We start from the raw sequence: 13,415 nt of genomic DNA, 5'->3' as shown, positions 1-13,415 counted from the left end.
CCCTCTTAACGATGTTGGATCCTGCAATCAAAAGTCTTAACGTTTTTTTTCTAAAGTACTTTTTAAAAATCTACACACATAGCTTAACCAAAATTCAAAACCAAATTTTGGGGTCTATTTGCTTAATTTGACGCTACGGTGTATTCAATATGACCTTTCTGCACTGAAAGTGCAGATTGCACATAAATCGCTTTTCCCTCTACAATTTATCATCGGAATTAATCATGGCATCTAATACAAATTTATACTACTTAAAATAAATAGAATTAAAATTACCATAAAGAAAAATGTTACAATTTCTTCACCTAATTGATAATTTGACCTTTTTGCACTGATAAAACGCTTTTTTTAATCCATTACCAATTCAACATGTAATGAAATTATTGAAAAGTCTCAAACTTCTTCTCAAATTAAGATAAACTTGTCAGAAAAATCTTAAAATTTCAGAAAATAAAACAAAAAGTATGGGTCTATTATGTAAAATTTGAGATATGGCATGAAATAAGCTGAATTTAGGCAAAAATTGGGATTTGTTTTACTTGGCTTTTGTGAAATATAAGTTAAATTTGCCAATATGTGCCGTTAGAAATATTGAAAAATTATGTTTTTCGTAACAAAGTGAAGATATCAAAATGCACAAACTATCTGGAAATTTTGTTTGCACTGAAAATAAGGAAGCTAAAGTGACGGTACTCTAAAGCAAATGAGTTATGAAAAATGTTTATTTTCTTCTTAAAAACCTTCCGCCACAAAATATAGTCTCATACTAAACTCTGTAAATATGTAATTTTTCCTTTACTATAATTTCATTTAAGATTATAGTTTAATTGGCATTATAAAATTTGAATTTATGAGTAGAACTAATATTTGATGCATAATTTCTAGGATAGAGGTGACCCAAAATGGCTACCCAAACACAGAGGAACGAATTCTCTTTAAGTAAACATCAGATTTAAGAAATCTAAGAGGACTACATTATTGCAGCTAAGGTTGTAAATACAGTCATTTTGACAATCGGTGATAAAGTCATTACTATTGTATACCTTTTGATATGGTAAGTCTGTTATTCTATTGCTGGGGTTGTAATAAAAATATTTGAGTTATTCTTTGAATGAAGATATATTATAGATTAATTTATTAACTAATAAATATAACATCACAGGTTTTTCGTAGGTTAAAAACTATTTATTTATATTTGAAAGTTATCATGAATTTTAAAATCTTACTTGTTGGGTAGAGAACATCCTCTTTACTTGAATGCTATGCTGTAATAATAGTTTAATGTCTAAGTAGTGAAAGTTAATTTGAACTTTAGCCACACTGCTATCAGTTAGAATGAGACAATACTTACCACTAATGAAGGATGGGATTACAAAATCTTCTAAAATTGGCAAAATTAGATATGGATATCTCATTCGGCATCACTTTTATCTGGAAGACAATTTATAAGGAAAATCAGCAATGAAGTCTACAATTCACTACCTTCGATTCTGCACGATTAGTACAACTTGAATGTAGAAAGAAAAAATTATCTTAATTGATATCGTTAATTCTTTCGACGAGAATGTCGACAATGTTCACAAAACAAGGACTCTCCGTAATTAGGATTGTTTCTATTTTTCTCATTTCTGTTGCACTTGTCCTTCAAGTTACTGCCGTTGCAGCTGACAAATGGAGCGAAATAGACTCGGACTACAGGGGTCTACCAATCAAGGCGTACCAGAGCCTCTGGACAGAGCGTGTACTTCTGGATAAACCTCATGCTTATCCTCGACCAAAAAACATGGAGAACGGTAAGATGAATACAAAAAAGGATAAGACTTGTCTGTTTTATGGGTCGTTCCTTTTTTATCATTTAGTCATGATAGTGTTACCGCGACCGAGCCGAGCGGTTGGGGGGGGGGGGGGGGGTATTTTTCATACCGTGTACAACCTCCTTGTAGCACCGGCTATATATCGCAGTTAAATCTTAAATACCGTGTTGCTAGAATGAGAAAATTATAGTATTTAGCTGTTTGTTTTTATTAAATACAGATTTTGAAAGCGCAAAGTTAACCAAATTTAACTATAGTTGTAAAACTAATGCATATTTAAACATCCACTAAAGAATTATATTTAAACGCAGTATTTTACTCTTTTCAAGTATATTCCAGAGCTTGAATTCCTATGGACCTAATACAAAATTACAAGAAACCATCTCATTTTATAACTTATACCTTAACTATACATGTTATTCAAATTAAATAAGTTTAACACTTTGGTTTATGGGTGGGTTTTTTTTTCAAATAGAAAAGATACATAATCAGCTAGCTAAGAATTCTCATACTGTGTCAAAGCTCAAAATTTGAGTGTTGAATTGTGCGAGAGCCTTCATTTAAATCCACGCATGTTGTATTGATTTAAACAGAAAATGCTAGTTCTTTGGTGGCACTTTTTACTGTTTAAAAAATATTACAAACCTAATTTATTCAATAAAAACAATCAGTTCAACTCATTTACATGTATGATATGTATTCGAACCAAATTATTTAACACTGCATTAAACAATACCGTTTTCTTTCAACATCAATATTTTACCCAATAGTGGGTAATATCTGCAAAATCTAATTTGAGTTAAGGACGTTGTTTACTCTGGGTTTGAGTTCTCAAATTCGGATTGTTATAAAGTTCAATGTCATGAGTAAAATTTGTTCTAAACGCTAAAATTATTTATGAAATGAATTATTATTGACATTCGATATTTTTACTAAATTATGGAATTAGGGTCAAACAAAGTTGGACTTTAAGCAAAACAGAGGAAATTTGGACTAACATTTTCTGATTTTGATTTTCACTGAAATATTTTTGGTAGTACTGTAATATTCAAAGTTAAGATTTTATTTGTTACTCAACATAATTTTGCATATTTAATGTTGTTTTCATCTCACTTTTTCGTTTAGATATTCGAATGGCAACCACTACAAAAATATTGAAAAATGCTCAAAAACGATAAAAGACACCATATCTTAAAATTTTGATCATTGATCTCATATAACTTTTATTCCTGCAGAGTAAGGTCAATAGACCAACATGTAGTTTAATGCAAAAAATGTTTTAGTATAACCATCATTCAGTTTTTTTCAACATTGAATCAAAAAAAGGTTAGGAATTTGAAAATTGATAGAGGAAATTCCGACTGGAAAATTCATAAAAATTGTGAATGAAAACTTAATGCTTTGTGTCTATTTAGTGTCACTGCCATTCATAAACTGTATTTCATTTTTAAAGAGTTTAAAAATTTGGGGTTTTTTCACAATTAAGAAAATTTCAGTCATTTTGTAAAATTTTTAGGGACATTTCTTAAATTTTCAAAAAATATTCAATGGCCATTATTTCGAAAAACAGGTCATTGACCTACTTTTTCAAAAGTGAAAAATAGCACTACCATGACAGGACTTTAACACATAATATAGATGGTTTTTCATTATCATCAGTGGATTTTATTTCATTCTGATTAAACGTATACCTTAAAACTCTGACCAATACCTCGCCATCGTAAGAGCAATTTGGTAACATATTAGGAAAAATATAAGGTTATTCAATGTAAATTATATATTCAAACAAATTAAATATCTAAAGTCGTTGTTTTCAAGGTTTTAAAAAAATCACTAAGTCTTGAATTAATTTATTTGAGAGATTTAAATTTATTCCGGAACGATTGAGACAGGTACTCAAAAGTCAGGGCAATATGTCACCCACCGTTTAACGTCTTGTTTAAATTCTGGTGTATTTATCGGGATTAATTAAAATTTATCAGTATAGATTTAGGAGAATAACGATTTAGGAGAATAACAAGATAAACCTGATCTTGGATTACCCGTGGTATTTGATTAAAGCCAATTACAGCCGAAGAGTCTGGTACCGACCTCAAACTGTTTGTTAAAAAGAGCAGGGGATATTCAAGATTTAACAAGGACTTTGGTATAAAATCAAAGCTGGAGATATTAATTGCACATGACCTACACAGTGGTTTTTACTTAACCGTTAGTATGTACATAATAGCGAGAACAGATTGTTCAAGTTCAGGTTCACTGCTTGGACTTTGTCTTCTACAGATGTTCGTGCTTCTCACCCCTGTGTCCTAGGATTAGGATAATCCCATAGATAAAAACTTTAAAGAACTATGCAAAACTTTACATGCCTCAATAATTAATTAAATTGTATTCTTGAACCGATGTCAGTTAAGTTATCTTAAAATTGGTTAACCCTTATCGATGTGCACAGAGGGAGAAAAAGAGGGTCAATGCAGGAAAGATTATGTTTGACCTTGATGTACGTTAAGTGTCTGTTTAATATAAGAGAACTTTTTCATTAATTATAATGTTATCTGATTATATAAAAGATACAAAAAAACGCATAGTTTTTATGTGAGATTTTTAAAGGTTGCGATGTGTTTGGTTTTGTTTTGTTTTGGTTTTTTTAGTTTCAAATAAAATTGATAGAACTAACAAATACTTTCAGATTGGAAGAAGAATCTGCAGATCATAGAGATCGTTTGCATATTTGTTGGAATCGTGCCTTTGTCTTTACTTCTGGTTGTTTCGTTCGTAACCATAATCACACGAAAGATTGTCTTAGCAGCTGTCTTCCGAGCTCTAGCGATCATAATGACGATTATTGCAAGTGAGTATGTTCGATGTGAAAAAAAAACTTTTAAAAACATCGGCGTGGGGGGGATGTAACCTAAAATTATAACTTCAAATCTTCCCTATTAAATGGTACTATAATTCAAATTACTTCAAGTCTGATTAAATGTGCCAGGTCTTATTTCGATAAACACAAATATTCATACAGAATAATAAGGAATCATATCACGCTTACGTATGCTATGATAGTTGCATGTAACTTTAAGGTCTTTTAAAATTTATGACAGTTTTATTAAATTTAAAGTGAAACCTCAATTTTCGTGCTAAAGACATGATTCCAAATATATAGTCTCTATAGAAGGCCAGTTGTTTGTCTTAGTTAATTATAATGAATTGTTTACTTACTGCAGGCTTGTTAATAGTAGTCGGGGCCTTACTTTATAACTATCAGAAAGTGAAAATGTTTTCGTACAACGCCCGAAACCCGGCCAGTAGCTACCCCGTGTATGACGAGAAGGTATCCTATGGGTTTCTCCTGTCCGTCATCAGCGGGGTTCTCTTGTCCCTAGGAGCTGTGTTAGAGATCAGTCAGCTGGTCATCGCAGACGCCAGGAGGTCGGCCCTATCGCAAGTGCAGCCGTCAGATGAAAGCGCCAAAGAGAAAAGTGATGATAAATGTTAATGTTGTAAAATTATTGACTGTGCGATACAGTTTCCTCACAGATTCCTACATTTATACTCAGTCTGATATTCAGTAATAGACTGTCTTTTTGTATTAAAACACAGTCAAACAAAATTATCAGATTCTGGGTTTTTCTTTATTCTTTAATTTTAGGGAAACTTATGAGTTCAAATTTCTGTTAAATTGTCAAGTGATTCAAGCTCTTTTAGGACCTTAATCGATGGATTTTAAAGATATCTATAAACAAGCACATGAGAATTTCTAGCCTTATCTACGAGCAGTTTACCATCATTGATTTGTAACGCTACATGGCAGTATTTTATAAAGTACCTATATCCAAAAGTCAATAGGCTTGGACCCACGGGAAATTAATCGCCGCATGAAAGCTTTGTCGGTGTCATTACAATTTAATACATATATCAAACATCATGTTGGTCACCGCCTTATCTATGTGGTCTCTGCTGGGAATGTCCGATATCCAACAAAATTCAATTCGGGTCGATTTAAACAATTTGAAGATAGATCATTTGTATCCTCTCTGTCGCTAAAACAAATTTGTATTCTTGTTGTCAATAAAGCAAACGGGAGTGTGTCATTATTCTTATCGCACAAGTTTTTGTCAAATTCGCCGCATTTTCAATGATATACTTTTGTTTTATTTTTTTTCTATTAAAAGCTTCTCAATTTATAAAATAAATTTCTTTTTCAGTTCTGAATGTTCATAGAATAGATGTAATTAAAATCAACATAATAATAATTAATAAAATTTCTTTTTTTTTGACATCAATAAAAACATCTATTTTGGAAATAAAACGATAACTTTATTTTGCAAACCGTCGTGAACCAACAGCACTCATGCAGTTTATACTTGTTCATTTTACTTCCCTAAAATTTGGTGAAAATTGATTTTAGTAAACTGGAGTGGTGATATGTAAACTATCTTGTGTGCAATAAATCTTCTCTGTGTGAATAGACCAAAATGAAACTTTTACGTAAAATTGAAAGCAATATGTCTGCAAGATCTTGGCCCCAAACCTTATACTGAAGACACTTCGTAATGACTTCAATGTAAACATATCGATCATAATACTTACTAAGGTATGGATTGATGCTATTTTCTAGATTAAGTCACGCCACCCGTCGATGAATTTTTTTATTTTTTTTATTGGTAATTTTTTTTTTTACAATTAACTAAAAATAGATGAAAATGCGATAAATATTTTGCATTTTGTTTCCTGATTTAAATATGTAAATAAATACATTTGGAGAAGGAATTAGTTTTTTTAATAAATGAAACGTGTATTGTTAAAAATAAATACATTTTATTGTAAAAAAAAAAAAATAAGAAACATGTCTTTAAGCTCAGTTGCAACCTTTTCTATTGTCGCCCATTTCCGCAAAGTGAAGTTTTCCACTACATCATTTTGTAATTATATTTTTATGTTATATGATATTTTTCTATAAGGATATATACGTCTACTAGAAGTTACAATGGAAAAATAAAAACTTTGACTTTATTAATAAGTACTCATGATCAATTGCACTTTGCAAGATATTCAAAGAACAAATCCAAATATTCGAACTCAAAATATAGCCTAGAAATACATCTTGAAATTTTGGGCATTAAAAGGTTTAAATGCAAATAAAGAAGAAGTAATCCACCAAAGCAAATTATCAAAAACTTACGAACGTCGCGTATTCCCGTAATCTTACTTGAACATTTCGTGCACATGTATAATGCGAATAACGTTCTTGGTAACAATAGATAACACTTTTAAATAATATGTTTTAGTTTATTACTTTGTAGGGTTTTACACTTTTAAGTAAATCTACAGGTGTTTAAGCTAAGGTAAAATATGAAACGAATTCATTTGTGAAGAAGAAGAAATTTAAATGCATTTCAAAATCAAAAATGTCTTATTTAATGCAATAAAATTCAGAAAAGGAATGTATCTTTTATCAGTAACTAAGCGTGCTTTTGTGATCAAAAGATCTCAAAATTGAAAGCATGCATTTCCTTTTTTCAAATTGAAGATATTTGAACCGAGATATTATCGTTTGAAATGATTTTCTATGTTTAGAAACTTTAATCATATATTAATGTTACAGTTCATAAATAAGTAATTATTGTTGTAAAAACAAAAGCAAGTCACTTCAATGGTTGCAGGTACGTATTTGCGTATCTAAAATGGCAATGGAATGTGGGGTATATATCGATAAAGTACACCCAATGGAAACGCAATGTGGGATATTTATCGATAAAGCACACCCAATGATAAAGGAAATCAAAGTGCATCAGAAAATTTTTTAAAAAGTCTGAAAATGTTGAAAAAATCTACAATATCACAAAACCTAAAATTTATTTTATCCATCCAAGTATACTTTCTATATTTTTTTCAAACTGATTCAGTAAAAAAAAAACCTTATACTATTTGTAATATCCATATATAAGTTCATGATGAAATTCAATAAATTGATATGGTTAAATCCCATTGATAAGGACTGCGTAGTCCAATGTTTACAGGAGTCCCTTATTAATGGGCAATAACGCTTACCAAATCGTGCTTCAGATAGCATATTATTACAACCTTAACAATATACGACCAGCATGACATTTGAACCTAATGGATCATATAAAGACAAACCCGTTATACAGCGAAGAATGATACAAATTACTACATATTACATGTAGTAATATATTTCGTTTATTAATATAGTTTTATGTACTTGGATTAAATTCATGAAAATGAGTTGCTGCACAAAATGTGGTGTGCCAAAACCCCGCGTGTTGACGCTTGTTTTGCTTAGTGTGGCTATCATTGTACAAGCGGTGTCATTAGCCCTTCCGGAATGGAGCGCAATCGACACCATGTATTATCAATACCCCGTTAAGGCCTATCAAAATCTCTGGAGGGAAAATTTCATTGAAGATGGGGGAGGGAACGCATTTCCAAAAGAAGAATCAAAGATACAAAATGGTATGTGCAAGTAACATCCTCTCAACCCATATCTATTTATGGGCACTTATGGGGTAACTTTAGAGGTTTTACGGAATAAAAACGCAGGAAAAAAACCTGGCTCAAACCAATTGTTTATTTATACAAAATATGTGTCGGTAATACGTCGATTGGGTAGAAAATCCCGTTCATGGTAAAAATGCATATGATTGATATAGGTGAATTTTTATATTATTCGTTGACTTCATCTGTGCTTAAACTGCAAGTTAAATTTCGTTTTCATTTCCAAAAATTCCATCTTTGGCAATATGCATAAATAAGCTTGATAAAAGCATGATCCATAACTGTTTTTATATATAGCCTTGTTTAACGTTAGGTTCCGTTTCTCCGGGTCATTATACAATCAAATACATTAAAACGTACATAACATTTCGAACAAATATCATTTTATTCGTCGGAAAGAACTATATATGATATGAGTTAAATTTAGCCCCCATAATTCGCCCCCCATAATTCGCCATTTTTTAAGTCTTTCGGGTACAATAAAATGTTATGTTATATTTTAGAAGAGTTGATGAGAAATATATTGTTCACCTATTAATTGATTTATTTGCACTCACTGGCAGTATATGACGTCAGCAGTGATGCTATTTCTATAATTCAATCAAAATCAGTCAAAAATTGACATTTTTCTTATCTCTTTATGAATGGGAAATATAGAGCGCATGCTTGAACAAGGAACATTTTTTGGTCACTTATTAGCCTTGACTAGATACATCTCTGATTAAAATATTTTGTTTGTTCAAGCATGCGCTGTATGTTTTCTGGAAATAAAACTGCTCAAAAACAAGGTGTTTTATACTAAAAATGCAAAACTGACGGGAAAAGGTTGTCTTTACAATGCTATATTTATAAATTGGGGGCAGTTGAATCAAAATGAAAATTATGTAAAAACATCATATATATATCTGTACAAAGAAAACAAAGAATTACAGTAAAATGATAATATTCATTTTAGGGGGCCATTTTAGGCCCATATCATATTTAGTCCTTTCCAATGTTTAGCGCTATTTTTTTTTAATTTTTTTTTAAATACAACATTGTTTATTTTACTCTTTTCGATTAAAAACCACTTTTTATGGAACGACCGAGGGCTTATATAGAATGCGATATAAAAATATAATATCATCATTTTTATATCATACTTTTATAGCGAGCGAAGCGAGCTCTAAGAACCAGTGTGCGCGGGAAAAAGAACGAGCTAAACCTACAGTTCATCAAACAAAAGTTTTTGTCTACGTCCCATAATGCTCTTTAATGTTTTCACCCGGTCATGGATGACGTCACAGTGCTCTCGCTATATTTCCCGCGATAAACTAGAGGTGGATCAACCATCTGTAATGCGTGTACTAGCAATTAAGATATAGACTGCGATACCTGCCTCAGATGATGTTTTAGTTTGGTTTTTTTTTTTTGGGGGGGGGGGTTTAAAATTGCTTGATAGAGAGAATAAATATATATTAGCAAGAGCCATACTTTACCATAGCTGCGCTCGCCACAACGGTAGCACCGTAAAACAAATTAGAAAATACCAAAGAATAAATATAAAGATAATCATGTGATGAATGATAATAGTCGACAAATTGCTCCGTGTCTATATATTCTACCTCATAATCTTTCCTCAAAATTTTGCACCAGCTGTTTATGTACTAAGTTGACGTCGACGTAATTATTTGACGTCATACTCGGAGATTGGAGCTGAACGGCGCTTGCCGAAATCTACGTTATTATAATATATGATTAACAAAAAGAGGTGTGCAAAAACTATAACAACTGAAGCCGAAAGGGGTTGTAATAATTTTATTTCACACCTTTAAGGTTTAATACACATGGGTAGACAAATTTTCAGTTTCTATCGCACAGCGTGGGAAAGGGTATGTTGTCTATTAGTATATGATATTAATTTTAGACTGGAAAAAAACCGTACAGAAAGTGGAAATCACGTGCCTCGTGGCGGGGTTGGTCGGTATGTTTCTACTGCTGCTGTCGTCTGTCACAAACAAACTGGTCACCCTGAGTGGGGTGTGTCGCCTGCTGGGAATATGCTTCAGTGCACTGGCAGGTTAGTCCTGGCTTGTTCTCTTCCTCTTCATATATATTCTTAGAAAGCCACTCATTTTCAAGTTATCTGTTAATACGCATAATGGTAAAAAAAAGTCTACTTCGCTGTAAAAAGTGACTGCATGTTAAGAAAAACATTAAGTTTTCCACTTAAATTATTAAATAGTTTAACCTTTAAATTGTTGACCGACGATAAACTGCAACAGGTCAGCTATGTGCCCCAGGTGCATACAATGGTAAAATGTAGTTTATGTAAAATAAAAACAGGTTTTCGTTTTTTCAATACATTTTATAAGATCTTTAAACTGATGGTTATCAACAACATTATAATAACGTGCAGTTCTTGTTACAACTTCTACTTTTATGTTGCAGGCATTGAAGTTCTAGTAGGATCCCTCCTATACAAATATCAGCACAAAGAAATATTTTCCATCTTGGCAAAAGACCCCAAGAACGAATATCCCACAGAGAAACTAGAGCTGTCCTACGGCTTTTACACGTCCGTTGCATCGGGTGCATTGTATGGCTTCGTGGTAGTCTTTGAACTCGTTGTTTTGATAAAAAATCATGTAAAGTACGAAAAGAAGCAAATGCAGTTAGATCATTAAATTGAGATATGGTGACTATAAAAGCTTATTGAATGATTGATTTTTTGTAGAGCTATAAGATTTATTTCAGGAAGTTTGCAAGAATTTAGATCTTCGAAAACTTTTTCCGGGGCACAAGTTTAAAAATTAAAACAATATACTTTTTAAAAGAATCTTTGTTACTTCCTGAATGATATTCTATAACCATTTATAAAATACGTTACATAAACATAAATTAAGCATTGCAATCTATGTTAAAACGCACCATGAGTGCTGTCGTTATCTACCATTAACCGGTCCTTATGTCATACAAGAACCATTTATTTCCCTGTCTGCAGATGCCTAAGATAGAAAGTGTCCGGATCATTCTGAGAATCAAATGACCTTTTACACATTGAAATATCGGATAACAAATACGATGAACATCTTCAACACATTTCTCGTAGAAGAAATAATTTAATGTCATAATTAGCTCTAATCAGAATTGTGATTTTAACGCGACCGAATCTAATTTTTATAACCTTAATATGATATTTTTTTGGATCAAGTACTAGTTGTTTGACTTCTATATCAATTTTTTTAAGAGAAGAAAACGATTTATTTACCACCATTTTTTACTAAGGGACCATATAGAAATTTGATGAAAAAGTGCTTAAATTATTTTTGTTTGCCCTAGGTATTTTTTTTCTTTTAATTCTATGAAAACGTTTGTAAAAATTCACCAAATGGTGAAATTTAAAAAAATAATGTGACATATAGGTTTTGTCTAAGGATAATATATATATATATATATATATATATATATATATATATATATATATATATATATATATATATATATATATATATATATATATATAATGTTAATTCTTTATAAAAAGACAAATCAGAAGAGAGTTATAACTTTGCACCTATATGTACGTCGGCATGAAAATAAAGAATGCGCTGGGTCATGCGCACTCAAACTGTAATCGATAAAAGATTGAGAAATGATTCAGTCTTTATATATAGACAACCATCAGTTATAAATTTTTTTTACAAATCTATTTCTCTCTTTTTAAATTTAAGAGACCACGAATATTTACAAATATTGTTGTACTAAGCCACAGCCATAAAAAAATAAAATAACATTTATCTAACACATCACGATTAAAAGTAATATTAAGCTATTAAAGAATTTCACTTAATAAGGTATTTTATTGAAATCTCAATAATGTAGAAATGATGTCTCACTAGGTAAAATCTAATTGACTTCAATTTCAAAAGGCATCAATTTTAAATGTTTTCAAGTTTTGTTTTTCATCACGACACTATCAAGTTCGTGCCGACGATTTGTAACTTAGAAGACGTACGTTTGTTTGTAAGACAGCACTTTAAAATGCAAGTACTTTCATTCTGGTTCTTCGTATTGTTCAACGAAGAATTGAAGTGACATATTGACGAGTCACTTGGCCTCCCATAACATTCGTCAATTAAATTGTTGCGCTATAAGAGAAGAAATGTCAAATGCAGTACATGTAAATTAATATTGAGGTTCATTATTATTATTAAAGAGGTAAAGGTCATCTAAACTTTTGTGTTTTACATGACAATTTACAAATAATAGAATCTAATTTGAGGTTGTTTTGAATTTCAATACTTTGATATGAAAAACGGAGAGTAATTGATTTTAAAGATAAGTATTACAAACAAATCACTTGTCCTGCACGTGTATCAAGAAACGTACGTAATTGATTTGAACTTTTATTGTTCGAAAAATAGCAAATAATTATTGTTTGATAAGAAATAAAGCATTGCAGTTCTCAAAAAGATCCTAAACAGTTGTTTGTTTATGGGATCTAAACCTACTTCAAACTCTAAACCCCTTGTGAGGCCCAAGAATAGCCAAGAAACCAAAGTCTAAACAATTTTAAAGAATCAGCAATATGCCAAAATGCTTGCATATAAGTAAAACCAATATGATATATTGTATCATTTCAGTTTTTGTGAATCAAAATGGTTTTCTTTGTTAAGTTGGATCCCCACCCTTCTCCTCAAGATTTTGATTTTAAAGAATATGAATCTACATTATCTGAGGTTGCTTTCAAAAAAGTTACACCTTTTCAATGCAAATAATTTTAAAGGAAGATTTATAAAGATTTTTCTCTATATATTCTTGTAAAAATCGTGAAGAAGAAAGACGGGAGCACTCGCTTCTGTGTGGGCTATAGGAAACAAAACAGTGTGACTATCAAAGATGCTTACCCTCTGCCGCACATCAGCGAGTCTCGAGACTATCTCTCTGGAAATATTTGGTATCATTTTAGATCTGTTCTTCGGGTACTGGCAAGTATCTGTAAAAAGGGGACCGTCTAAAACGCCTTCGTAATCTGCAAAGGTAAGTACTTTTTGCCTGGATACAGATACCAGCAAATGTGCCAGAGCCGTGCTCTCACGGTTATTG

The 13,415-nt window shown here is 31.4% G+C and overlaps 2 protein-coding genes across 2 annotated transcripts; both read left to right on the top strand.

The window, feature by feature from the left end:
• The first annotated feature begins 1,462 nt into the window (after positions 1-1,462).
• LOC128157518 (uncharacterized) lies at positions 1,463-5,972 on the top strand. Its single transcript, XM_052820106.1, has 3 exons — positions 1,463-1,793; positions 4,501-4,662; positions 5,036-5,972. Exons 1-3 carry the CDS (start codon positions 1,565-1,567, stop codon positions 5,305-5,307), a joined length of 663 nt encoding a protein of 220 aa, XP_052676066.1. The 5' UTR covers positions 1,463-1,564; the 3' UTR covers positions 5,308-5,972.
• Positions 5,973-7,907: 1,935 nt separating this feature from the next.
• Positions 7,908-11,014, top strand: LOC128157240 (uncharacterized). The gene is made up of 3 exons (XM_052819703.1): positions 7,908-8,285; positions 10,234-10,386; positions 10,758-11,014. The coding sequence occupies exons 1-3, from the start codon at positions 8,048-8,050 to the stop codon at positions 10,991-10,993; spliced, it is 627 nt and encodes a 208-aa protein (XP_052675663.1). The 5' UTR covers positions 7,908-8,047; the 3' UTR covers positions 10,994-11,014.
• Positions 11,015-13,415: the final 2,401 nt, after the last annotated feature.

This window comes from Crassostrea angulata, chromosome 1 (assembly GCF_025612915.1).
Source record: "Crassostrea angulata isolate pt1a10 chromosome 1, ASM2561291v2, whole genome shotgun sequence".
NCBI classification, from domain to species: domain Eukaryota; kingdom Metazoa; phylum Mollusca; class Bivalvia; order Ostreida; family Ostreidae; genus Magallana; species Magallana angulata.
This window is presented reverse-complemented; position numbering and strand designations above follow the sequence as displayed.